The sequence below is a fragment of the Pelodiscus sinensis genome, chromosome 2, assembly GCF_049634645.1.
Source record: "Pelodiscus sinensis isolate JC-2024 chromosome 2, ASM4963464v1, whole genome shotgun sequence".
NCBI classification, from domain to species: Eukaryota; Metazoa; Chordata; order Testudines; family Trionychidae; genus Pelodiscus; species Pelodiscus sinensis.
In genome coordinates, this window is record NC_134712.1 from 8,503,494 (window position 1) to 8,518,031 (window position 14,538).

At 40.4% G+C, this 14,538-nt stretch overlaps 1 protein-coding gene across 1 annotated transcript in view; it reads left to right on the forward strand.

The window, feature by feature from the left end:
• Positions 1–14,065, forward strand: part of TRAPPC9 (trafficking protein particle complex subunit 9) — a 660,858-nt gene extending 646,793 nt beyond the window's left edge. The window contains exons 22-23 of the mRNA XM_075920070.1: positions 5,573–5,796; positions 10,941–14,065. Of these exons, the coding sequence (XP_075776185.1) occupies positions 5,573–5,796; positions 10,941–11,120 (404 nt within the window). The 3' untranslated portion in view covers positions 11,121–14,065. The remainder of the gene's footprint in view (positions 1–5,572; positions 5,797–10,940) is intronic.
• Positions 14,066–14,538: the final 473 nt, after the last annotated feature.

Genomic DNA, 14,538 nt, shown 5'->3' on the forward strand with positions numbered 1-14,538 from the left:
TATGTATCTCAGAATCAATATAAACTTTGGAAGATGAGTGTAAACATTGCCAGAATGTGTATTTTCACTGAGGATAAACATTCAGACTTTCATTGGTATGCTCTTTTCCAAGCTAAACTTTCACATTGGTGCATAGGGAGTTCTGTGCATAAATCCAATTAACCATGACTGTATACGTACGCACACACATTTGGAATTTTAGCTCTGAGTTGCCAACGCTCATACAGAAAGATACTGGAATTGGATAAATAACAAGGGTGTGTAATGTATTCTACTTGTTTTATATTAATATATTTAGAGTGTCCAGGGATTTTGAGACAAAAGTTAATAGTAATTGGCATTTATTTACAAGTGCAAGTTTTCACCATGTGATTCTGGCAAAGTCTCACATTGCAGATACTAAATAACATTTTTCCTTGATATATGTCTTTCATTTGAGAGCCTTAAAGCACTTTAGAAGCATTTAAAGTTGCCTTTGTAAGCACATTAAAACTATGGAAGAAGTTATGAATTCTGAAATATTATTCATAGTTAAACCTCTCAGCTTCTCTCTGGCATACATTAATTGAGAGTGTAAGGTTAGGTAACAAAAGGGTGAACTCACTCAGCAGTTAAATGCCTTGCCTGAATCAGGGAATCACTTGAAAAGCCTAATTGTATCTATTCACCTAATTTCTTATACCATGCTAATTCAGTACCTTCCGTCCTGGGTTCTAACCACTAGACAATATTTCCTCTCTCAACATATATATCTTCACTAGTGTAAGTAATAACAACAACAACTATATTGCACTTCTGTAGAGCAATACAGCATCTGTTTGGTGATTCAGGACTGACAATATGCCCTCTAAGGCTTTCTCTTTTATTTTTAGCATTGTAATATATTGCCATAAAGAACATGAAGATGTTGTCTGCATTAGGCATGTGCAAGTCAATGAAATATAAACTGCATGAAAAGTAAAGGGGGGGAGGGAAGGACTCATTCCATTGCTTTATTTTAATATGTAGGAATAAAGCCATTAAACGGTCCTCCAATAGCAGATGCCCTAGCCTTAATGTTTCTTCCCTGACAGCTTGACTTTTCACTGCTCCTATTATATTTTGTATCAATGCTCACATTGAACTCTTGTCTTCTAATTTTCTGAAACAGTGATTATCTTTTATCTGAGTTCTAGCAGATCTGGATACTGCCACTGCCTGCTGCATCTTATGACTCAGAGCAAGCATACATTGAAGCCAGTAATGATTCACTTACAAAGCAGTGGTGTGAGCAATCACAGCTTTCATATGCCATCTGTTTCAGTAAGCTAAATCCACAGAAAATGGACCATATATCCATGGTTCTTCCTCTGTTCATGGATGAAAATACATACACAGATCCATGTTGTACAGTAGGTGCTTTCTGTGTCAGGAAGAAGATGAAACTGCATGTCAAATCAAAAGTCTTTCTCTGATTAAACATTGCTTTTTCTAAACACTGCTTAGTGCAGTATTCTATAGTTCAGGTGCATGTGTGTTTGTCATCTGGCATGTTACTGAGAGAGTTGGCTTTATATCTACTAATGTACAGCCTACTGCTGTGAGGACAGGAAATAATTAGCCCATCTACTGACAGACAGACACACCAACACGCTTTCTGTCTCTTTCTAAATCCTTTTTTAGTGAACTGATTTCCAGGAATACCAAAGAAAATTAATTGGTTTGAAGTGGGTATAATTTCCTCACTTTCTTGTGATTTCAGAATTTTCAGTTAAAGATGTTGTGAAGTCCCAGTCTGAACTGTTATTACATGATGGGGAGAGTGAGCAAAAGTTTCTTCCGTAATTCCTGCAGCAGAGCATGGAGTTGAAAACTTAGATGAATAGCTTTAAAATAGACGAGTAGCTTTAAAATAAAGAGTCATGCACTTAGTTCGTTGAGTATTGCTGAAAGTTCACCTAAGCCACAGGCAGTCTTTGGGGCGAGAGAAGCTCATAGCTGCAAAACTCCACGATATTAAGCCACCAAGGTAAAGAGTAATCTTTAAAAAAAAAAAAATGAAAGCACTTCCACCATGAGATCCATGAAAATAAGCAGAGCACCTGGTCTGAAAGAAAGGAGCAGCTGGTGTTCATTTCTGCAGCAGTAGGCTGGAGAACCTTAAGATCTTGCTCAATCTCTCTCTCTCTCTCTCTCCCAAAGATCATCTTGCTAGCCTGCCTTGAAGTCCTTAGACCAGATTATGGAACTACTATTCTGAAACTGCTGAGGGGCATGGAATGTATTTTTGAGGCTGTGCAAGAAGCTTTAGGGAAAAACAAACTTAATGTGCACATTCAAAACTGGGCGAACAGCAGCTGCAGGCCAGACACACAGCTCTGAAGACAGTACCACTGCCAGCAGAAGCATAGTAGGGTCTCATGGTATGGTACTGCCACCCATATTTCTGTGCTACTGATGCTGGCTGTGGTGCAACTTTCAAAGCTAGCAGCCACCTTTCTCTGCTCTGATTTCATAGCTGGACAGCTAGAGAACGGCGGCTGCTGGCTGGTGCCAAGCTCTGAAGGCAGCACTGCTGCCAGCCGCGGTAGAGAAATAAGGGTTATGATGCCATATCATGCCACCCTTCTGTCTGCACTGCCATCAGTGGTATAAACTATTGCAGTCACAAAGTAGGGGGGATGATCAAATAAGTATGATCACATTGGGCAGAATCTCATTGTGTTTGGGTGTGGTGGTACCAAAGTAGTTTGGCAAGTCCTTCCTAGAATGCTGAGCTTGACTGTGATGTGTGTTTCTTCTAACCATATAAACTGTACATCCTATTGAAATGGAAATATTTTGCTTAAACAGGCCTCATTTTCAAATGTACACTAGACTTTTTCTAAAAAGTGACATTTAGAATACCAGCAGTTTGGGATTCTTGTCAAAGTCATGTCTGCTCTGAGCGTTGTACCTCTTATGTAGCGCACCTGCTCCTTGCTGCTGTAACATGACAGCTGTGGTCAAAAGGAGGTTTAGAGATCACTTTCTGTGACTGCTCCGCCTGTCATTTGCTGAATGGATCTGTCAAAACATGTTAATTTCTGAACTTGTTTCTTCGTTCTTCATAGCTGGTTTCTTCATTGGTGCTTCAAGGTTTGTTCAGCTTGCTGCACTCACTGAGCTCCGCAGAAGCACATATATTCTGGTTCTGAGCTAACAATGCAAAAATAAAAAACTCGTTCTTGTGAGAGAGTCTCTCTCTGAGCTGAGCATGCCTGAACATCTCTGAAGAATAAGAAATAATGTCTGTAAAAAATAAATAAATAAATAAAAGGGCACATTCTGGTTAATAGAACTCAAGCCACCTTTGAAGAGGAGTAATACGATGAAGCCCACAATGGCTGTAATAGAGGAGGAGGTTGGAGTAATGGAACGGAACAGCCCCATGAATGCAGAGTGCACATGTCCTCTCCAAATGGTCTCTCCTATATGTCGTTAAAGCTTTGCACTGTCTCTGAACAAGAGCCTGCAGTGCAATAGAAATGCTGTAGTATCTACAGTGCTTCAGAGATAAATTTTTAGTCTCTGAAGCACACTGATACGACACAACTAGAAACCCTTTCCAAGTGGGGAATTATACTACCAATTTCATATTATACAGGTCATGAATCATTTCATTGCTGTACAGGCAAATGGACAGTGTTACTGGGCACACTTATTTTGATTGCAGTTGGCCCAGCAGTAACCAGCAATATATTTACATATATTTACTGCTGTCTCAGTGAGGAAAAAAAAGAAATGAATGAAAACTGTAAAGTAAAAATAGGAATCTCAGAATTAGATACAGTGAAATAGGTTTTGGAGGGGTAACCATGTTAGTCTGTGTCAGCAAAAACAATGAGGGGTCCTTAAAGACTAACAGATTTGTTTGGGAGGATGCGTTCGTGGGCTGGAGCCCACTTTGTCAGAAACCTTCACCCATGTGTCTGATAAAAGTGCTCCGGCCTGCGAAAGCCCAAATAAATCTATTAGTCTTTAAAGTGAAATATTTTCTTTCTTTCTTTCAAGCTTTTCTTACCATTGTCATTTTGAAATCCCGTTTTTTCTCATTGCTGGATATTAGGGTGTATATATTACATTGCAAACTCCAGCATAGACTGTCCTGCATTAGTAGGTCTCCTTATTAACAGGGAGGTTTATTTCTGGCTATGACACATGGACAAGTGGGCATCTGTAGCTAGTTACAGTTTGTAGTTGAGAATTGGCTCTAGCTCCTCTGCCCACTCCCCCAGCTGACTACCTGGTTCTTCTTGCTCAGTGTTTATGCATGAAGAGCAGATAGCGTGCAGCTCGCATAGGGCCAGATTGTGGCTTTCACTGCACGAGGGTGCAAAGAGCTGCTTTCTCCTCCACCTCTGCCGAAAGCTAGCCTCTCTATGCTCAAGGATGGCTCCAAATAGCATCCCTGGCTGTACTAACTTCCCCAGAGGAAACAGGGTGAGGACAGGGCATAGTTCTAGCGCCTGCCAGCTGAATGGGGTTGGCAGTTATTCATGTGGAAAGTGTTTGTTGTTTTGGTGCATGGAAAAATGCAACCAATGTTTTTACTTCTTATAAAAGTGGAAAATGAGCTGCTGACTTGTAATAAACCACACTGATCCAACTTGTCTCCGAAAGTTTCTCACTGAATGCTTCCTTCTTTGACATGAAAAATTCCAGGGCATTTTTTCTTGCAGCGCCAGATGGGGCAGGGTCTCCTCCGGCCACAGATGAGCTCTTCCATGTGTGGTGGTAGAGCACCTCTACGCAGCCCTCCCACCATGCAGGGAAGCACTCTTTCATGGTGGGAGGAAACCTTGCCCCTCCTGGTGCTGTTGGTTGAGAGGTGGGACAGGACATGCCTCTCCCAACAGCTGTAGCGAAAGCGGCATGCCCCAGAGATCTGGCAGCCAGAGATCCGTGGCCTGGCATTAGGCCATGGCCTAGGGCTTGGGAACCACTGTTTTGACCTACCTGACATTCAGTAATAGATTTAAAAGTAGTCTTTCTTCTACAAAGGAACTTTGCCACCCAATTAGAAAGAGAGTCTGCAGAACTGGAATTTATTTACAGATTTGACACTGTCATCCTGGGCTTGAATAAAGATATTAACTGGTTAATGCACTACAAAGGCAATTTTCCCTGCCTTTGACATTCACATTTTCACATCAAAACAATGAATCCATCTTACTTAATTAGCTTCATTAACATAAGTCCGACTATTGACAGGTAACTACTTTTGCTGTTATATATACCTGGGATTCTATTATTTCCATTCCAGCTCATCTGATGAAGTGGGTTTTACCCACGAAGGCCCATGATCCTCTATATTTGTTAGTCTCTAAGATGCCACAGGACTACTCATTGCTTTTAAAATTAGACTAACATGGCTACCCCTCTGAGACTTTCTGCAGTTCATTAGTAGTGCCCAGTATATGTATTTAATCTATAGCCTAAACTGGTATGTATTGTTGCTGTACATCTTTCAAGATTCTTATGAAGATCAATTTTAGTGCAGTTCCTGCAGCAAAAGTTTTAAATAATGTGATGTTCGTTTCTTCTATTGCAGATGTCTTGGTGGATGGAAAGGCCTGTGACTGTGATATTGTAGTGGACTGCAAAGTCGGGGATCCCATCGCTTTGGAGGTGAAGCTGACCAACTGGAGCAAACGCAGCGTGGGCCCATTTGCTCTAACAGTGATCCCGTACCAGGATTACCAAAATGGAGTGCACAACTATGAGCTCCATGATGCTATCACCTTTGTTGGATCCAACACCTTTTATATTGATTCAGTGAGTCTTTCTTTTTAATGGATCACTCATCTGCATGACACCTGCATTCAAAACTAATGTGCTAAAACAGGAGGCCAACAGATGCAGCTTTGTAAGAGTGAATTCTGTTGAAGGTGATTGGTTGACAGCATAGGAAACCCTTTTATTTCATCATACAAAAGTACAACATAAGTAGCCACTGCTGTGCAAACATTCCCATGCAGGCCTGCCAACATTTCTTAATTATGACCTACATAGGTCCGCCTCAAAGGGGATCCAGCTTTGTGCCTATTGAATCCTTGATCTTTCACTGATATCACCAACAAAGGGTTTTGAGTTTTTGAGTAATTTGTGATTTTGGGTACTTCAGTATTACGGGTGCACACTTTAAAGAGGCCTGGTTTTCCTAATGTACTAATGTTGACCAAGAATCCCAAACAATGCCAAGAGAGGGTGTTGGGTTCTGTAGAAAATCATTCCCATGTAATGATTTAGGGCCACCGATTCCTTTGACACAGGCAACTAAAGATGTTAATATCTTTTGATCATTACCAATCTTGCAAAAACCTGAACTAGTATCATTGATAAAAGGTTTGATACAATATTGCCAGTCCCCTGAGCCATTCAAACTCCACTAGCAGTTAAAGTTGAAAGAACTTTTTCTGCAAGGTAATGGAAATATCCCCTAGGCTGAATAAAGAAACCATCTAAAACAAATTTTAGTGAGGTTTTGAGGAAATGCTCCTGATATAGAATTTTTTTTAAAAAACAGCAAATAGTCCTGTAGCATCTTAGAGACCAACAAAAAATGTAGATGGTGTCATGAGGTTTCATTGGCACAATCCATTTCTTCAGATGACTGATATAGAGAAAATGAGATAAACATTACTGACCAAAAAGATGAAGCATGTTCATTCAGTTGTCATATAAATTTATAAAGGCTGCTCTCATCATTTTGATTTTTAAATTAAAAAAAAAATCAGTGTCAAAACCAAGAAAAAGTATTGTGTCCATCCTAAGAGGAGTTAAGCTTTCTCTCAAGTTTACTTAGAGAGATTTCAGGTTAGAGTGATTTTTGTTCCTGAGGCAAAACACTGAATATTATTTAAAGATAGAAAAAAAAATCAAAGAGGATTAAAAAACAGAAGAAAAATACTGAAAGACATAATAAGGAATGTTCTGTTTCCAGTAGCATATCAAATAAACATGAAGAGGGAGTGAGTCAGGTCTTTACTTAGGTCAGATCCTAAGTTACCCAGTAAAATATGACTGTCAGACCTGAATATCTAACTGAATCTGAGCTGGAGAGAAATTAACGGTTAACCATGGGAGACTCAATGTGCATGTTTTTTCAACTATACAACGTATACAGAAAATGTTGTTTTAAAGCGGTATTGCTTGCTGTATAATTCTAGTTTAAATGTGTCAACAGAAATCATCAAGAGAAGGTTTTCTTGACCTCGAGCTATCATTCTGGCAGCGCTGATATTTTTTAAATCCGTATTCCAGTGCTTAGGACCCAATTGTGCAAAAATCTTGCTCATGAGATTAGCAATAGAGAAGGTAGAAGTCAGTGTAATATATTCTGTCTTGTGATTGGGTCTCCCTTGAGGTGATAAGCCAAGAGGTTATTTCTTCTGTGAATATCTGAGTTGCAATTTCAGCAGTCCCCCTGCTGTTGAGTCCAACTCAGCACTGCTATTGTAAACACAATCCCTTATTAAAGTAGGGTTTGTTTTTTTAATTTGTTCAAATTCTAATTAAAAAAAGGCCATAGGGGAAATGTGAACTTTCTGAGACAAAAAGGTATTCTATTCGGTAGTACTGGTATCAGGGACTTTCCCACAGTAAGTCCCAAAGATAACACCTCGTCATACTTCCTGAGGGCTCCAAGTACAGATTACAGAAGGAAATTTCTTCAAGCAGTGGATCTGATGTTATCAGAGTCTCTCTCATCCTCCCATGTTGATCATATCATTAATCAATGGCAAAAAGTAAATTTCAGAAATTGATTTGTATTGTGGGTATTGATACTGTGGGGAGAAATGACTTCTACCAAGGTCTAAGCCAAATCTCAAAAAGACCCTGAGTCGGAGATTGAAAGAGTTCAGTGAATCTGTATTCTTTTTACATAAACTGACTGATACATCAGACCAGATTCTCAGCAGGTGTAAATCAGCCAATTTTTACCAGTAGACTATTACATTGACATAGAAATGCAGTGGTTGTCAATGCTGAATTGAGTTTCCCTTTCTGGACCTAACTGATATCCTCCAGTTTAGCTTCTTACCAAGCCAGGCTCCTAAAAATTCACTTTCAAGAAAATCTGTTGATTTTCTTGAGGCTTGAATTTCTTTCTGCACATATCTGTGGGGGTGGGAGGGAAGATGGGAGAGAAGGTTAGATAGATAAACACAAATTTCAGCACATTTTTTGTTATACAGCACAAAAATATTTCAATTCTTAAAATAAAAATCATGATTTTTCATTTCTGTCCATGGAGAAATACTTAATCTCCCTGAGAGTTGAAAGTCCATGTTCAGTTTCTTATTATCTAATATAGTGAAGTTGTCTTCGGATTCTTCTGTTTCAAACAATGGAAGAATCTAGTTATATTAAAAACCAAATTGTTTTATTGGTTTTTAATCATTAAAACATTTCTATGGATTTTAAATTCTACAAAATGTTTGTTTTTGACACAACTTTTAGTCTGAGTTAAAACTGCTTGACACTATCCCTTTAAAACACAAAAGAAAGATGATTTCATTAGTAATTAACAAGACTGTGATACATATTACCAGATGTAGGAATTTGAGACATGAGATAACAGTGCAGAGCCTAATTGATTAAAATACTTTGCATTGATTGAGAATTCATTTGAATTTATCTTGGCCACATTAAATCTAACCACTTTCGTAATATTCCTTCAGCTCTTACTAATGTTTTATCTCGATTAATTAGTTGCTCAGACTGAGCTGATACTTGCAAAATTAAAAAGGAAAAAGTCCAACTGCCCTGGAAATTTCTGTAACTATCAGCAACTTCTGTTTCCTATGTTCTCTACGATTACCAATATTATTTTCACAGTGTGCGTGTATTTACGAGATGGGTTAGGGGCTTGGTAATGGGGGAAAAACATTTAATTTCTGTATATAGTCACTTTGAATCAGCTCAGGAATAACAATCAACATCTGTTACCTTTTGACAGCTCCTCCATGTCCGATGTGAAACGAGAGGAACATCAGTGTAGTTTTACTTAAACTGTAAAGTCTTTACGGCAGAGGCCTTCTTCACAGTGCTTATGAACAGAGGCTGAGTTCCTGATTGGGGTCTCTAAATACTACAGCAGTACAAATAAATACTATCATCAGATATAATCACCAGCACAAGTGTTGCCTTGAATAGCAAGAGGCCAAGAACTGAATAGGACTGGAAACTGTATTTAGACTCTCGCTCCTAGATGACTGCAGGCCGCAAGGGCAAGGATCACCATGTGTAGTGTTGCATCCTTTTTGTGACACTGCCTCTGTGGATCTCTACACAAATCGTATGCCTTGTGCGGATAACTCCAGGCCTGATGATGGGAGTCGAGGGGTTGGGGAGAGCCAAGAAGGCAGTTGCCCATGGGCCCAGTAATTCAAAGGATCCCAGCAGGGTTCCTGGCCACTGCTACTACTACAGCGACAGTGGCCAGAGCCCCGGGCCCCATTGAATTGCCACCAGAGTGCCACACTAGGTGCTCTGTGTGGCTCTGAGGGCGGGGAGGGGCCGTACCACTGTCTGGATAGCGCTGACGGCTGGCTATCCTGGCCCCGCCTTCCCAAAGCAACGCCCTTGCAGGGCACAGAGCCAGACCGCCCCCCACACACACCTTGCCTCAGCACCCGCACTGGCTGTGGCCCCGTTGTATGACTCCTATAGAAATGCCTTGCGTAGGTCTGATCCTGCAAGATGCTGATAATCTCTCCCCTCCCCCACCGCAACTGATTTAAACATGTCTTGGAAGCACTCAGCATCTTGCAGGATCAGGTTGCTACAGAACAACATTCATTGGCAAGTAGTAACCTTTCTCCCCACCATTCAGTTTCCTTCATCTCTTTTGAAACACATGACATTTGTGGGAAAGTTTCAGTGAAATCTGTTCAGTCTTTATGGCTCCAATTGAGCAAAGCATGCGACTAATCCCAGCTCAGTTCAGCAAAGCACGTAGTTAATTTTAGATATGCAAAAGTCACTGTCGCTAAGACATGATCTTAAATTTAAGTCTGTGCTTAAATGCTTTGCTGAATAGGGATGGGATTATTCGCATAATTATAGTTAAATGCATGTCTACATGCTTTATTGAGTTACAGTTTATGTATATAATTTATTATAAGTATATAAACTGTGAATTGCTGTGTGATGAAAAGTTCTATATAAACGTGAAAAAATGCTTCAGTGTACGATACTGAATTGGGACGTGCTAATGTGGGAGGTCTGTCATCTTGAGATGTCTCCCACTAAATTGTTTTGGCTCAATGATGGTGAAGCACATTGTTTATTTGGACAGTGCTGCCATAAATGCCACTTCATGGGGATGAATTCAGCTATACCCAACTGATTAAGTGGTCTTTAAGTAGTTGTTTAAAAACCAGTCTTTTAATATACAAGGAACATAAGGAATAAGAGTTAGATATTCCTGGCTACTCAGGAAGTCTCTCATGGCTTCTGCCAAACACAGCCAAATTCTGATAGATTCAAGAGATCTGTGCTCCACCAGAGAAATGCTGCAAGGCTTAGGGTGAACCCATTGAACTTCATTCTCAATACATCAGCGTCACCATCAGTCAAAAGGGGATAAGAACGGCCAGACTGGGTCAGACCAAACGTCCATCTAGCCCAGTCTCCTGTCTGCCGACAGTGGCCAATGCCAAATCCCCCAGAGAGAGTGAACACAACAGGTAATCCTCACATGATCCCTCTCCTGTCATCCATAATAACGCTTACTTCCTTGTGGGAGAGGTGAAGGGGGTTTGGGAGGTTTGGCTTATGAATGTTTCTAGAACATTTTGGGATCCTTTGATGGAATATATTATAGAATGGCTTATTATTACTATTATTATTTATTAATATTATTATGAACCAAATTTGTTTTAATCAGCTCACTTAAACCTTTTCTCTTTCAGGTGAAGCCATCCGAAAACTCCGTGTGCTTCGGCGCTCTGCTCTTTCTGTACACGGGGGATTTTTACCTGCATATCAAGTTTCATGAAGACCACTCCAGCAGGGAGCTTCCTCTCTCTTGGTTCTGCCTGCCCAGTGTTCACATTCATGCTGTGGAGCCTGTGATCCAGACTAAACTGTAAATGTACCGTATGATATTGGATTAGCCACAGTGCACACAAACACTTGACACGTCCTCTGCTTGACCCCACTTTCTTTCCCGCCACAGGCCTTTCTTTACAGGCACAGCTGAACACTCTTAGAATGGACTCAAGTCATTTGGGCAGCTGGCGTTGCTTATTTGGAAAGGAATGATGGAATATAATGAACTGGATTCCTCGCCCCCCCCCCCCACTGCTTTTCCAAAAAGCCTGTGGAAGCCACTAAAAAAAAAACCCTGCTCTTCCTGACAGCCATGCCTCCCCATTGATCTGAGTGGATTTGCAAGGGTGTATGTAAAAGCTGAATTTAGCCATAAGCTTGGAGGGCTTAGCTCTAATCTGAACGCTACCTAAGGATATATCTTCAGCACTTGAACAAGGATTGTGTTTTTCCATTAAATTTCCACCACCACATTGAATGCACCATTTAGGGCTTATTTTCTCAATTGCTGTGTCTTCCTATGCTTGTTTCTAAACCCTTAGTTTGCTGAGTATTTTGGTGTCTTTCTAACTCTGAATATATGTAACCCATGCAATCGCAGAACTTATTTTTTCCTTTTCCACCTGATTCTAAGGAAAGTAGTAGCAGTATTGCCTTTTAATATGTTGTTTATCACGGGAAACAGCAGTAATTCTATTGCCAGTTCTTGTTGATAGGATAGGCATGAACTCAAAAAGTAGTCTCGGACCTGCCTGAGTCGCAGGGCAGTTTCTGCCCTATGTTGTGTGCATCAGTACACCAAAAAATAAGGAAGGCAAGATGGACAGAAACATTTCTGTTCCTACCAGAAAGGAGAGAAACCAGATATTTGCCTGCCTGTGGGTAACCTATGATGTCAGAGTCATAGGCACTTGGATACTATTTCAAGCATTTGTGGGTCCCTTAAAATGTCCTCATGATGAGACTCTGCTGATAGATTTTAAAGCGTTTCATAAGAAATTGTTTCCAGACATCCACTAATCAGGATTTTCATGTTGACAGGCCAAGCTAGATTGTAGTATCTTCTTCTTTTCTTTGTCAAATGAATAAAATAATGTTATGGGATAACTGCTGCAGGGTACTTCACTGTGGCTATAGCAGCCAAATGTAGTATAAATGTGCTTTATTGTATTGTCTTTTACATAGGCGCTTTGAATAAAGAGACCAAGGCTCACCCACAAGGTGAAACACTGAAGGTGTCTGATCTGTGCATGAATTTTTCTTTCTTGCTGCATGAGTCATATTTGTGTCTAAACATGCAAATAACCAAATGCAAATTTTATTCAGATTCTGACAGCCCACTCCACTTGAAGTCGATGGAAAAATTCTCATTGCCTTGGGTAGAAACACAGTCCTGCCCAGGCTCAAGTGAATGATGAATACTGCAGTTTGTGAATGGCAATAATGCAAAAATATTCCCACTTGAACAGTAGTTTCTAAGCATGAGAAGACTTTTTGCTTCAGGCCATCGTATCTACATTTCCAGTACATTCAAGCAGCAATGATGCCTTTTGCTCCAAAATTTTGTTTGTCACAACAGAATCACTCTTCGCTATTGAGTTGGAGGAAAGATCTGTCTGGAACTTTAGCATTTTGGAGGAAAAGATCTTAAAAGTTCAAATGACTGTCTAAACGGCTTATCTGGAATGACAAATTCTTCTATCAGCTGTGAGGGGGTGCGGTGCCCCAGGACAGCAGAATTAGTTCCACAGCTTTGTACTGTTCTTCTTAGGGCAGCAAACCCTGACAGGGAAGAGACGCTGAATGACCAGCTTGGCGCTTTCTTTACATTGGCAAAGCTCCATCGAACAGAGTTGTGTAATCGGGCCAAATTTATTGCACACTGTCGCATACCTATGTGGGCACTAAGGGAAGAACTGAGGAGAGTGGGAATTCAATTTCTCCAGGAAGGCTTTGCTTTCATTACATGTGCCCATACTATATAATGTGATACAATAATACTACTGTACCACCACACTCTAAATTGAGATTAATTCAGTAATCCCCAAAAGACATTCTTCATGCTGAAGTTGCTGCTAGGATTAACGCTAAAGCTTTGCAAGGACCACATTTACCTGGGTGTGAGACAAAAATATTGATAGCCTTGCTCTGAGTCTATTAATGGATGATTTTCTCTGTCTCTCTCCTTGAGTAGAGGATGTTGTACTGTGAAACCTGTACTGATGTGCAGCCCTCTGTTATAATGACCAGGGAAATAACACCATTTTACCATTAAGGAGCTAAGCCAAAGCCCATTGAAGTAATTGGAAACACTCCTGTCGAATTTGATGGGCTTTGACTCAAGCTCTAACAGCTGTCATTGTAATAACAGAAAGCTGAGTGTTTCGCAAGCAGGGCTTCCAAAATGGCATTTTAATTCTGCAGTATGTGCTCACTAACATAAGCTTTTATGTGGGAGTTGACCCTTATATATAGGGAATGAAACTCTGTTAACTTTGGCACTTCTAATATTGGTCCTGACTTTTCTATGTTTACCTGTCGGGATAAGAGAGCTGAAATGTCATGCTCTAGATTCTTAATGCTGATGCTCACTTGTGACGAATATTACATGGTGATGTCATTTTGTGGGCGTGTATTCAAAATGAGAATGCAGAAGCTCATTTTTTGGTGTTTAAAATAGAAAAATTGCACTGAAGCTGTTCTTAGGATTGGTATTTCCAGTGATTAAAGTAAAGGACTATGCTTATCTGATCTGCTGTCCTTTTCAGGAAATGCAAGCTGATTTTACTGCCCCTTGAAACATCCAGCTATTCATTCAAATGTAGTGAGCCAAACTGTACTTTGTTATACAGCTGTAAATCTAACATGACCCCACTTAGTTATTTAAACCTCAGCTCCTGAGAGCAGAAATTGGCCCAATACACTGGAGAAACTTAAGTCATGTATAAATGTAACTATGCAAATAAATACCTAGCTGCTATTTACACATCTGCCTGTCTCTGCTGTGCCTAATTCTTGACAGCGTCCCTTATGATTTTGCCGGTAGTAATAATGTATTACACAGTGCCACCAGCTCTCCTGTGTTTCTACACAGCGCCTGGGCCTGGAACTAATATAATTAATCTTTGTCATCTGAGGTAATTTTAGTGCTAATCAAAGGTGCCAGATTCACAGTGCTGTTCCTGTTTGTCTCTCCATAAAGCAAGTACCCTGTGAACGGCAGCAGAGCAATCTTCCTCTTACTGCCTTGCCAATGGGCCTTGACTCTAACGTGAAGGGAACACTTTGAGCAGTGAGAGGTTATCTCAGTCTCTATGCTCATTCTGTCCTCAGCCTGAGATGTCTGCTAAATAGTAGAGCCAGCCTGATACTGATTCCCCAACCCTCAAGTATACAGCAGCAACAACCTATCCCCGAGCAGGTATTTCCATACCACCCACCCAAAACTGCAGATCAGTC